The sequence below is a fragment of the Suncus etruscus genome, chromosome 3, assembly GCF_024139225.1.
Source record: "Suncus etruscus isolate mSunEtr1 chromosome 3, mSunEtr1.pri.cur, whole genome shotgun sequence".
NCBI lineage: Eukaryota > Metazoa > Chordata > Mammalia > Eulipotyphla > Soricidae > Suncus > Suncus etruscus.
In genome coordinates, this window is record NC_064850.1 from 24,124,864 (window position 1) to 24,137,320 (window position 12,457).

At 34.9% G+C, this 12,457-nt stretch overlaps 1 protein-coding gene across 11 annotated transcripts in view; it reads left to right on the forward strand.

The window, feature by feature from the left end:
* LOC126003964 (neurexin-3-beta) overlaps window positions 1-10,215 on the forward strand; it is a 1,607,127-nt gene extending 1,596,912 nt beyond the window's left edge. For 5 of the 11 annotated variants that reach the window (XM_049770305.1, XM_049770307.1, XM_049770306.1 and 2 more), the window contains one exon: window positions 9,531-10,215. In XM_049770305.1, coding sequence (XP_049626262.1) covers window positions 9,531-10,153 — 623 coding nt within the window. In that variant the 3' untranslated portion in view covers window positions 10,154-10,215. Of the gene's footprint in view, window positions 1-310; window positions 856-9,227 lie in introns of those variants that run through there. The other 6 variants (XM_049770308.1, XM_049770309.1, XM_049770313.1 and 3 more) reach the window with 3 other exon arrangements.
* Window positions 10,216-12,457: the final 2,242 nt, after the last annotated feature.

The following is a 12,457-nucleotide window of genomic DNA, read 5'->3' on the forward strand; positions in this document are numbered from 1 at the left end:
TGAAGTTGTTCAACTTGAATGCTTAAATCTAGTCTTCTTGTTTTTGCTTTGAATCTTTCGATCATTATTCTTAGAATTATGATTTTATGTATTTTGACAATTTTCTGTAGGAAAAAAAAGCTTAATTGTTTTTATTATTTGAAAAATCTTTAATGACACTGTAATAATTTTTTGAGTAAATTGCATGTTGAAGAAGTTGCAGATTAGGGGTGTGTGAGATATGTCAGTGTTAGAGTTCTGTTCTTTATTTCTGTAGATGGGCATGTGTAGGCTCATTTGTTTTTGTATATTGCCCATCCCTTCCTTACAGCCAGAAGCTCTAATGCAGCTAGATCACTCCGTGCCGCCCTTACATGGACATGGCGACTCACTTACACATTTACTCCTATCATCTTCATCTCTTGTGTAGTACACTCATAGATACAACCCTCCCCCCTGCATCTTTCCTTCCCATGCCCCTCCTTTCTTTAGCATCGTTCCAATTTATGTGCTGTCATCCATCCCTTTAAATTAAAGAAAGTCTAAAACTTGTCAAAAGACAACAAAAAATTAAAAATTAAATATCTATGTGAGAACCGATAACAATGCAGAAATTCATTCAAAACCCTCTAGATTTGTAGATTTTTTAAAGGCAAATTATAAAAGTAAACAGGATTTTTTTTTATTATTTTTCATTGCAATCAGAATTCTTTTCCATTCAAAATTGTTTCCCTCCTAAATCCCCCAAAGTAAAAATTTGTTAAAGTGCAGATTTATTTTTCTTTTCATGTTATGTGGTGTGAATGTATGTGTTGTTGCCTCCCTGTATCATCCTCTGTTGTAAAATTATTATATTCAAAAAAAATTAGACATTTTGCTCAAACGTTTTTTAAGAAATGACAACAAAAAAAGCAAGTTACAAGAATGTGGCAATTCTATTTGTCCAAGAGCATTCTTACACAACTTTCTTTTGTAAATTTTTCTTTCATGCCAAAAAACATGCGGGCAATTTGTTGATGTAAGTTGACTATAAAGTTAATACGGTATGTTTTTAAACTTGAATTATTTGTCTATCTGGAAAAATCTTTCCTTTTTTCTGAAAGTGTCCTCTATTTTTTTAATTTGCATTTCCTTTTCTTTCTGTTCATATATTGCTAATGACTTGTTATCTGCTTGCCTTCTCTCTAGCTTCTTTGGGCCTTGAAGTTGTTTTTATTTCCTTACTATTTGATTTTAATGGCAATATTATTTGATTTCATTTATTTCTTTTGTGTCTTGTTTTAATTTAACTCTTAAGTTTTGTTCTGAATTGCTTTAAATAATCAATGTGAATTCTATTGTTGGTGATGGGGGTGGGTAATTTGTTCTTATCATCCAAAGTCAACCTGACCTCTTTGCCTGAACCAACTTTAAGCCCTCAAAATGAAATGATAGTGGGGTATCAAATTACAGTCTAAGGGAAGCCCAGATCCCAGAAGAAAAAGTGTTTGCTTATATTTTAAATCCTAATTTCATTCTCATCTAATTTCTGAGAAATCATCAAGGGAAATTAGACCTCAATTTTTCTTCAGAAAGGAGAAACAAGGTACTCTCAAGTGACTATTGTAGAGTTTGGTTTTCCAGGATGATACCAGCACCATCACCATAGGCTACAAAATCAAATACATTGAGAATAATTAGTGTTTTCCTGTTGGAGAATCCCAATGTAGAAATGCACAGAAGTATTGGTTGAAGCACACACATCTGTACAGAAGGCACTTTTCCCTCTCCCTCTTTTCTTCCTTCCTTCCCTTTTCCCTTTTCTATTCCCATTCTATTAATAGTTACCATTTCTCTCAAGGATTTAATCAGGTAAGCTTTACAAGAATACTAAGATTCTATCATGAAGAAGCAAGATGGTTTTCACTCCCAAGATTTCACTTAGGAACCCTGTCATGTAGGTGCATCTATTGAGTGTATCTCTACAATGGTAAGAAAATATTTTGATGTTAAAGGTATTTGAATCAGTGCAGCCTTATGCACTTTAGAAAAACATAAGTGCAATAAGACATAATCGATGAGTTTTAAGTAAGTTGTTTCACTTTATTTTTTAGGCATTTCTGTTATTTGGAATTGTAAAGAAATACAAACATCTAATTGAATAGTGAATGATAAGTATAATTTTTAGCCTAGCAGTTTTAATGAATGGAATTTCTCTTTCTCTCTTTGTGATTTAATATTATTTGACCTATCGAATGATATTTTAAAGATTTTGAGCTAAGAACTTCCTAAATGGGTCACATTTAAGCTAATTGAAAGCATTAGCATATTAAAAGTGTTTGTTTTGTCAAGGAAGCTATCCTGAGGACATTTTAATAAAAAGCTAATCATGTTTGAAAATATAAAACTTAATTACTATAAACCACCCCTTAAACTATATTAAAAATAGCTCCAGTAATGTCAGTCCTGTATTTATTATAAATTTACCTTAGCATGCAGCTACAACATACAATGTTCAGAAGAAAATTATCATGGTTTAATATTTATAGGCCCAAAATATTAAAAGAAATATTGTCAGGAAGAATGTTGGGTACAGGGAAGTTAATAGTTACAATAGAGAGAATGTTACTGTTTTTCTACCTGACCCATTTCCTTAAACATCATCAATGACTTACAGGGAGTGGGGGCCAGAAGAGGGTGCTCAGAACTGTTAAGAGTCATCCAACATCACCAATACTCAAATATATCAGTCCTGGCTGGCAATTGTTAAGTTTCACTCAGACACACATAATCTCACACATGCAGTGTGGGAACTTGCTGCCACCATTCTTTTAAAGAGACCTCTGATTATCAAGCTGAAGCAAAAATTTTACTGGAAAAGTCAGTGCTGACTTCTGTCAGGTGTTCCAGATTTTCTATTTTGTAGGAGATAATAGGAGAAAACAAATAGGGGAAAAAGAGAAATCTATGAAAAAATGTGGACTTCTTCAGAAGGAAGAGAAAGTCTTTTAAATTTAATGAAAGGAAATACATAACCCCCAATTTAGAGTGTGGGTGGATCCAGAATAGAATTTTCTTGACTTGTAGGATATGTTTGGGTTTTTTTAGGTATTTTTTTTAAAGTCCTGGCTTGGGGGCTTTCCATGTTAAGAGTTAGTTCTCAGAAATTTGATAAGGGGATCTTTTGAGGGGAACCAGCTTTCTCCATTTGGGTTGAATACCTTCATTTTATCAAGCTTTATATTCTGTGAACTATCAGAAAAAAGGCCCAACTTCAAAGATTGGACCTGGCACAAAGGCTGGAAGCAGAAAAATTTTCTTGATAGATCTTATCTTGCCTTTATTTTTCTTGATGTTTATTGACAATGTGGTCCTCTCTTGCCTAATTTAGAAATAATATGTGGCAGTGGACTCTGTGTTAAATACTTAACATGCATTTTAATAACATGTCAATGTGCTAGTATTATTCACACTCATGTTTTAAGGTAGATTATGACACTATTCTCATGACAACATGAGAAATTTGACTAAACTAATATAACTAATAAGCTACAAAGTCATGATACTAACTTGTCTGATTCACTTCAGATGCAATGTTCTTAATAAGGAAGTTAAAAATGTCTTGGTGTCTGCCATTTTCTAATATATTGTGTTATCAGATAATTATGGCTCATCTATCCTGTGTGCATGTTGAAAACAAAATGAAATCTATTAATTTATGATAAAAATAGGAAAAATAATTTCTCAACATTGCAATTCTCTACTCAGGACTGGAGTGATAGTTCAATAGGTACATTTGCCTTACAATCAGCCACCCAGGATTAATCCCTGGCACCCAATATAGTCCCCTAATCTTATCAGCAGTAATTTTTAAGTGTAGAGTCAGGAGTGACCCTTGAGCATTACCTGGTGTAACCCAAAGATAAAAGCAAAGAACAGAAAAGAAATAAAGCAAAAAGCAAAAAAAAAAAAAAAAAAAAAAAGACAAAAAGGCAAAAAAGAAAGAAAAGAAAGAAGTTATCTATTCATTAAAATATAATTTAAGATATCTCAGTTTTTCTGGTATCTTTTCCCTAAGTACTTGCCATGTGTATCCCTGGTAAATTTTTAAAGGTATAGTGTCATTGTTCCAAGCCTGTGGATATTTGTGTATTACATATTTCAGTGGCACTTAAAACTAAGTGAATATTTTTCACGATCTTAATTAATAAGGGAAAGGATGATTTCTTTACTTTCTATGTGAATTTCCCAGCATATTTCTAGAAAAACACAAATAAAAGATGAGATAATGCATCTAAGTATATATGAAATAAATTTAAGGAATTAGAACAAGACGCTCTTATTCTTTTATGCCAATGTTTCAATATTTTTATGATTTTTCTTAAACTCCAATATTTCCAGAAAAACTAAGGTTAGGTTTACATTCTAAACCACCTGATGATGTTCTTCTTATTTTGTCAAGGACCCTCTATGTTCCCCATCACCTGCAACATTCTCACAGTTCAGAGTAGTTCTACTCAATTTTTAATGCACTGTCTTTTTTGATGGCAGAAAGCCCCTTATTCTGGGTATCAGCCCTCAACACATGAATTATATATCTATAAATACACTCATAAAGCAAAAAGCAGGGCAGCCTTCAGGGTTAAAAGAGACCTTTTATATCCCTAGTGATCTCTCCAGCTTCAAGAAAAGTACAAGTCTGTCAAAAAGAGTATATATAATCCCAATTTAAAACACTAACTTTAAAGGATACAAATAGTTCTTACTCCAAACTAAGGGGGAAAAATCTGAAGATGGCATAGAAAATTTGAGTTGTGAAGGACTATAGGTTTTGCATAGCTCTACCTGCAACCCTTTATATCTTAGGCTGAGTTTTTTTGAATACTTTTAAATGCATAGACATCTGGTAGGTCACTAACATGATAGTATATGTAAAATTAAAACAATTAATGCTGGCTGTGCCAACATTTCTGAGACCAGTAAACTTAACTCTTAAATGACCTTCTATGATCCAAATAATTTCTAAGTAACATCTGTTAATACAAGACACATACCATATGTATCTTGAAATATATATCCACGGACTTCCTAGAATTTCATAATTAACTTCAATCTAAAGGATAAAATTTATATTCAAACTGATTGTATACTGTAATTCACCCACTTATAGCGGGCATCATATTTATGCTCACAAAACATTTGCTACCTATTCTCACTTAAATTCTCATTTGTAAAAAGGCATTATTATGTAAGCCCTAGCAATTGGTACATTGCTAAAAGTAATTGGTAAACTGATAAATGTAAGCCCTAGCAATTTACCTCTGGTCAAGCAAATGCTTAAATTAATTTCTGATTATTAAGCCACTAGCTTCAAAGTGCTTCAGCTCAAAATATGACTATCTCTAATCAACACATTGCCAGCCATAGGATCACATAAAGAGCCTCCTGTTGTTTTCTCTCCATTAGCATCCTTTGTTTTAGAGATCTTGGGTCAATTTCAGTAAGAGGACATTTGACTCACTTGCTTTTTGTCTTTGGCTCTTTTAATTCTTAGTCACTTGTACCAATTTCTTCAAACAGTGAGTTTCTGAAACTCCTAAACCTGAAACCCAAAAATATGAGAGCCTCCACTCCAAATCATAACATTGTTTCTTAGTAGTTTACAATAGTACCTTCTCACCCCCACACATCCAACATACACACAGCTCAATTGCTTGTATACATTTAAGATATAGGCAATTTTTTAATTCCTTGAAATAATAAGATAAGGGGAACAGTATTTCATTGACTCATTTCATCAATAATTTGGTATTAAATTTCCCTGACTAGTTGAAATCTTTTATCAACTTTTATCACTGCTAACAGGAGTAATAACAAAGAATAAAAATACCTACATTATTAGATTGGGAAGATCCTGTTTTTTTAATCTCTGCAATAATTTATATGTCATTTTAGTTTTGAGGTTAGCTCATAATTTTACTAAAGGGCTCAACAACCTTATAGATTTTTAATACATCTATTTTTAATAAATTAGAAAAATTTTTACTTTTGCCTCATACCTCATCTTCTCATTCATTATGGAAAGAATGTTATTTATTATGATGATAACGTAATAAGAGAGATGTTTGCATTAATGAATTGAGTAAGAAAAGATTAGCAAATAAAGTAGATACATTTTATGCAAAGTGAGCATTTGAAGATTTTGTGCATATTTCAACAACAAAGACACTGCATATGTTTTAGCTCGGAGTGAAAAAGAAAAGAGATGAAAACAGACAAATTTAAGACTCCAATTGAATATTGCAGATGGTGCTGTTGCAAATGAGCAAACTCCATTTTGTAATCAAAAAGACAGTAATCTAAATTGTACTTAAAGAACCAGCATTCTATTTAACATTTTACCTTCTTCTTTTCATCAGACCTTTACCTCCCAACAAATTTGTTTTTCTTTGTCCTTTTTATCAAGGCTTCTCTGCTTATTTTATATGGAACAAATTTCTCTATCATCACAGTAAAAAACAAATGGCTTCTATATTGTGTCAGAAAAGAATACACATGCTAAACTTCTCTTCTAGGTAAACTAAAAGGGGGAAAGATTTCTTATTTACTGCAGGAAAGTATAATAATTCTTGAATGATTTCCAGGAAATCTTTAAACAGAAGGCATGGCCTTTACTTCTCTTCCTATTCTCTTCTTACTCAAACCATGGATCATCTTAAATATAATGCTTGCTCTTCTCACTCCCAATAGAAGAATAAGGATAAAAGTTAGCTCAATGTTAGTTTTAGGACTATTTTACCGTCTGGGAACTATGTTCTCTATCCCATTTATAAAAACTAGCAAAAGTATATGAATAATGCATTAAATAAGTTGTAAGATATATGAATTATATATATATATGTTCACAATATATTTTTTAAAAAAAGGCATGCATGCTAGTCTCATAAAGCAACTCTGAAGTTTTGAGAAATCTGTTTGAATCATTTTGCTCAATATTTCAAAATCTGAGTCCTGGAAAAAAAGGTTTAGGTTTGGAGTATAGACAAAATAATTTTAATAGTCTCAGAAAGTCTTTAGTTTTATTTCCCTACAGATAGTGAAGTTATTAGGAAGGTTAGAGCCCACCTTTCATTACAAACAATACTAATTATGTATTAATTACCATATTCTTTAACATCATGTTGTATCAGAGGGAGGGATAAAGACCTCTGTTGTGCACTTCTTCTAGGGTTCCTTCTCTGGAGCCTCTTCTCCTAGCACATTGATTTCTGGACAACTGAAATTTGCCAATTCAGGTTGAGACATGGAAGAAAGCTGAATCTAAGAATAGTAATTGTGAGTAAGGTGTAGAATGAAGCTGTGAAATCTTTAGTAGCTCAAGAACGTCAACTACTTAGAATGCTAGATCTTTGCATTATTGAATCAGTTGCCTTGTCACTAAGAGGACAACCTTAAATAAGTTCTCAGATAAGTCCTATCTGATAATAGATGCTCACACACCAACCACCCCATCAACATAAAGTTACTACAAGAGTAGAACACACAAGAACCTCATACCTGGGTGAGAAGCTAAATATCCTGGCTCAGAAGAGGCTTTCAACACTAATTAGCATCTCAGCTATCTAAGTAGGACAGGGAAATAGCATAATCCCACTGACATAAGATTTAAAAAATAATAGTTGGAACATTGTTTTATTGAATAAATTCAATGAAGAAAAATGAGCTGTGACTTCTCTGAGATTCTTCTTCTGTTATAAAAATAGCACTATTAAGAGACAGCAGAAATGATCTTGGTAATCTTGCTTACACAGATGAATAATAAGATTGGCCTTGTATTTAGGTAAGAGCCAACATAGAATATTTGTATTAACTAGGATTTCCAAGGTATTCTTATTTAGTGAATAATGTCCAACTTTCTTTCCTAACTTATAAGATAAAAAGTAGGGTTCATGGGTAAACTGTAATATTTTTATACTCTAATTATAAGTCATTAATTTTAAAAACTCAATTTTATCTTTAGTTTCTAAGTCTAAAATGAAAATAAAATGCATTTCTGTAAGTTATATTTTATATATATATATATATATATATATATATATATACACTTTTTTTTGGATTTTTGGGCCACACCCAATGGTGCTCAGGGGTTACTCCTGGCTATGCACTCAGAAATCGCTCCTGGCTTGGGAGGCCATATGGGACGCTGCTGGGGATCGAACCACAGTCCATCCTGAGTCAGCCACATGCAAGGCAAATGCCCTACCGCTGCACCATTGCTCCGGCACCTAAACAATATACTTTGTAAAACCTATCTTCTAGGTGTTGGAGATATAGCATGGAGGCAAGGCATTTGCCTTACATGTAGAAGGACAGTGTTTCGAATCCCGACATCCTGTATGGTCTTCCAAGCCTGCCAGGAGCGATTTCTGAGCATAGAGCCAGGAGTAACCCCTGAGCGCTGCTGGGTGTGACCCAAAAACCAAAAACCAAAAAAAAACCCCTATCTTCTGATTCAATCTGTGCTGCACATAGTATAAACAGACCCACATAGAATTAGACCATTGCAAGGTTAGTTATCATTTAATAGTCAGGGGAACTTCTTTAAAAGCATAATGAAAATAGATTTGCTCAATTAACATTTAAGCTCTCTTGCGAGCTCTCATTTAGGGTATAATAGATAAAGAACACATTTCATAAATAGGAAATAAATGTAGTTACTTGAATACTAAAGAAAATAGATTTTATGTTCCATAAAACTAACCTCTAGGACCTGAAATAAATGTCATTCTTTTTCCTCATGGGAGTTAGGAAGTTGAAACCCAATGACAGTAAGAAAATTCTATTTTTCCAAAGTAAGCTTGCACGTGTCATATGCACATGTCTGTGCGCATAAACACACACACACACACACACACACACACACACACACTTTGAGGGCAGTCTTTGCAGCAATATAAATGACTCATTCTCCCATCAGCAGATCCTGGAAACAGACTATTTGAATTTTATCAAAATAATCGCTTGAGAGTATCTTTGGAAGTAAATGATTTTAAGTCTTGGTGGCAAGAGGCATGCGATGGGCTCTAAATCACCCTAGAATTGTTGGTTATCATCAAAAAATTGGTTCCATATTGGGGCCCAAGTTATTTCGTAACATTTCTGAGGTATCCCCTATATCCCCTAGGCCTAGGATCTTCATTCGAGAATGACTATGAACTGTGCTTATGGACAAACATACTAACTCTGGTTCTCTTTCTTTTCCATCCCAGGAGGTGAATTAGTTATCCCTCTTCTTGTAGAAGACCCTTTAGCCACCCCTCCTATTGCTACTCGTGCACCTTCCATTACACTCCCCCCTACCTTTCGCCCCTTCCTCGCCATTATTGAGACCACCAAAGATTCCCTGTCCATGACCTCTGAGGCGGGGTTACCTTGCCTGTCGGACCAAGGCAGCGATGGTTGTGATGATGATGGCTTGGTGATATCTGGGTATGGCTCAGGGGAAACCTTTGACTCTAACCTGCCCCCTACTGATGATGAAGATTTTTACACCACCTTCTCCTTGGTAACAGATAAGAGTCATTCCACTTCAATCTTCGAAGGTGGCTACAAAGCACATGCGCCCAAGTGGGAATCCAAGGACTTTAGACCTAACAAAGTCTCCGAAACTAGTAGGACTACTACCACATCTTTGTCCCCTGAGCTGATCCGCTTCACAGCTTCCTCCTCGTCTGGGATGGTACCCAAATTGCCAGCAGGCAAAATGAATAACCGTGATCTCAAACCCCAGCCTGATCTAGTCTTGCTTCCGTTACCCACTGCCTATGAGCTAGACAGCACCAAACTGAAGAGCCCACTAATTACTTCCCCCATGTTCCGTAATGTGCCCACAGCAAACCCCACGGAGCCGGGAGTCAGACGGGTTCCGGGGGCCTCAGAGGTGATCCGGGAGTCGAGCAGTACAACAGGGATGGTCGTCGGCATTGTGGCTGCTGCCGCCCTCTGCATCTTGATCCTCCTGTACGCCATGTACAAGTACAGGAACAGGGACGAGGGGTCCTATCAAGTGGACGAGACGCGGAATTACATCAGCAACTCGGCCCAGAGCAACGGCACGCTCCTCAAGGAGAAGCAGCAGAGCTCCAAGAGTGGCCACAAGAAGCAGAAGAACAAGGACAAAGAGTATTACGTGTAAAAAATTCGATTCAATTCAAGCAAAATGACACCGCCAATCAGAGCTGAATGGCCAACACAGAATTCTTTCTATAGACATGCATCCACACTTGGGAAAAATGAAATTACACTCAAGTCAGAACTGTTTTGACTATGAACCGGGGTCTGCAGACCAGGACAAGGGTGGGGAAAAAAACAAAAACACTTTATTTTCCAAGGACACCTACAAAGATGTACCTGCCTATCCAGTTCAGCCCTGGCTCTAGCTGGTCATGGCTCGGAGACAAGAGTCCTTTCTGCCCTGCTGTTTCATGAAGCACATACTTTGCTCCCCAGCAGGATGCAGATAGCACCCCACTTTCGCGGACTAGAAGCCTCCTTCTCTTGTGGACCTTTCTTTCACCCAAGGTAGAAGACTTCATGGCTTACTTGTTCCATAACTCCAAGTGAGTCTGTAATGATGTTTGTGAAGCTTGATTGTAACAATGTTTTTTTCTTTTTCTTTATCCTGCTGTTTTGTTTAATTATGTAAAAAAGAAAAACACTCACAAAAAAAAAAGAAAAGAAAAAAGTTAAAAACAAACAAAAAAAATTACCCTTCTCTGATTCTGACCAGTGTCGTGTAACTTTTCAAGATCTGAGGGGGGAAATGGCTTTTGGGTTTTTGTTTATTTTTTGAGAGTGACTGGACATCAGAAAAAAAAAAAACTCAGAAAACAAATGTAAGAGAGACTATTGCCATATGAACTCAAAAGCTCCCATGGTATTCACTCTGCATATCAGGTTGTGCTGTTTCTAGAATCTGTTGTTTCTTATATGATGCTTTGCTGAACACATAGTGAAATCAAGTGGTTGATGATAATATTGACTTAAAAGAGTCTGTCCCCCAAGATCTAATTCCACAATTATTAGCCACTGACACTCTGAACAGATGGTGGTCAGGGCTGGCTTATCTGAGCTATTGGCATTACTTAACAATATTGTTTCTGTCTATTATAGTAACCAAGTTGTAATTAAAAAAAATAAAAGAAAGCCCCACAAAATAAAAGAGCCTTTCCTTGAGACAGGAAAGAGGGGGTGTGCTGGAGTGATGACTGATTGAAATGCATGCAAATATAAAAGCCAATATGAAAAGTCTGTGAAAGAATCAAAGCAGTCAATAGGGGAGTTTAATTTGTGATTGAACCACTACAGGTCACATGCATCAAACAAGGCATGACAGAGTGCAAAAATATATTTCTTCCCCTGCCCCCCCATGATAATGTTTCTCATAGTGTTTTAATTTTGTAGCCTGACATGTGCAGATAACACTATCTTTCCATTTGCCCAGGTCTCCCTTCACCCATCTTTTTTAAAAATAAATGAATAAATATTAAATGAATAAAGCTGCTGTGACACACACAAAAGGAGTTTAATAGTATAATATATATAAATAAATATATATACAGATATATTTATCATGGTATGTTTGATGGGATGACTGAAACAGCAAATTCTGTTCAAGTCTTTAAGTGGAACGAGAATGTTGTTTTCAAGGAAAATAACAACAAAAAAGTAAACCTTAAAAATGTGAAGAAAGTGTGAGTTTTTGTTTTTGTCACAGTTAACTGTGTCAAAGAGAAATTTAAAAAAAATCTCAGATTTTGTTTACATATTTTACTACATTTTTGCTGGTATAATTCCTTAGCCACCTATGTACATACTGCTTAAAGAACTGTTATTTCCTTTATATTTGTTATTTCACTTTGTTTGGTTTATATTGTCTTTCTTTTAGAAAAGAGGAAACAATGTACAGAAAAATAATAAAGTGGTTATGTGGCCATAGTGATCCAAAAAAAGCAAGAGAAAAAGCTAGACCAATATTCAACACAGAAATGAAATGTATCCTCTGGAGGGTTCAGGTGTATACAATTTCCTTTGTACAGATGAAAATCAATCAGCTATTTAGATTTAGAAATCTACTCTTGCTGGCCTTTGTAAGTTGCATGAATATTTGACTTTGAAATAATATCTTAAAGACATGGGCAAAAAGTGCAATCTCAACAATGGTAGCCTTTACTAATGTATATGGAAAGAGATGTTCCTCATTATTTGATACTTCAGTGTGTTAAGAACTTTGTTGTTTTTTTGTCATTACAAAGACAGGATTATAAAGTGATATCAAAGCACGATTTAGATAACCTGAATGGCCCAACTTATATGAAATTGATTATATCTCGGTGTCTGTAAAAGATTGCTGTTCTTGGAGTCTTGAGGTCTTGTGAACTTATTTCCTGCTTTCTTTCCTCCTTTACATTTCTTATTTGAGTAAAAAAATGCATTTGTT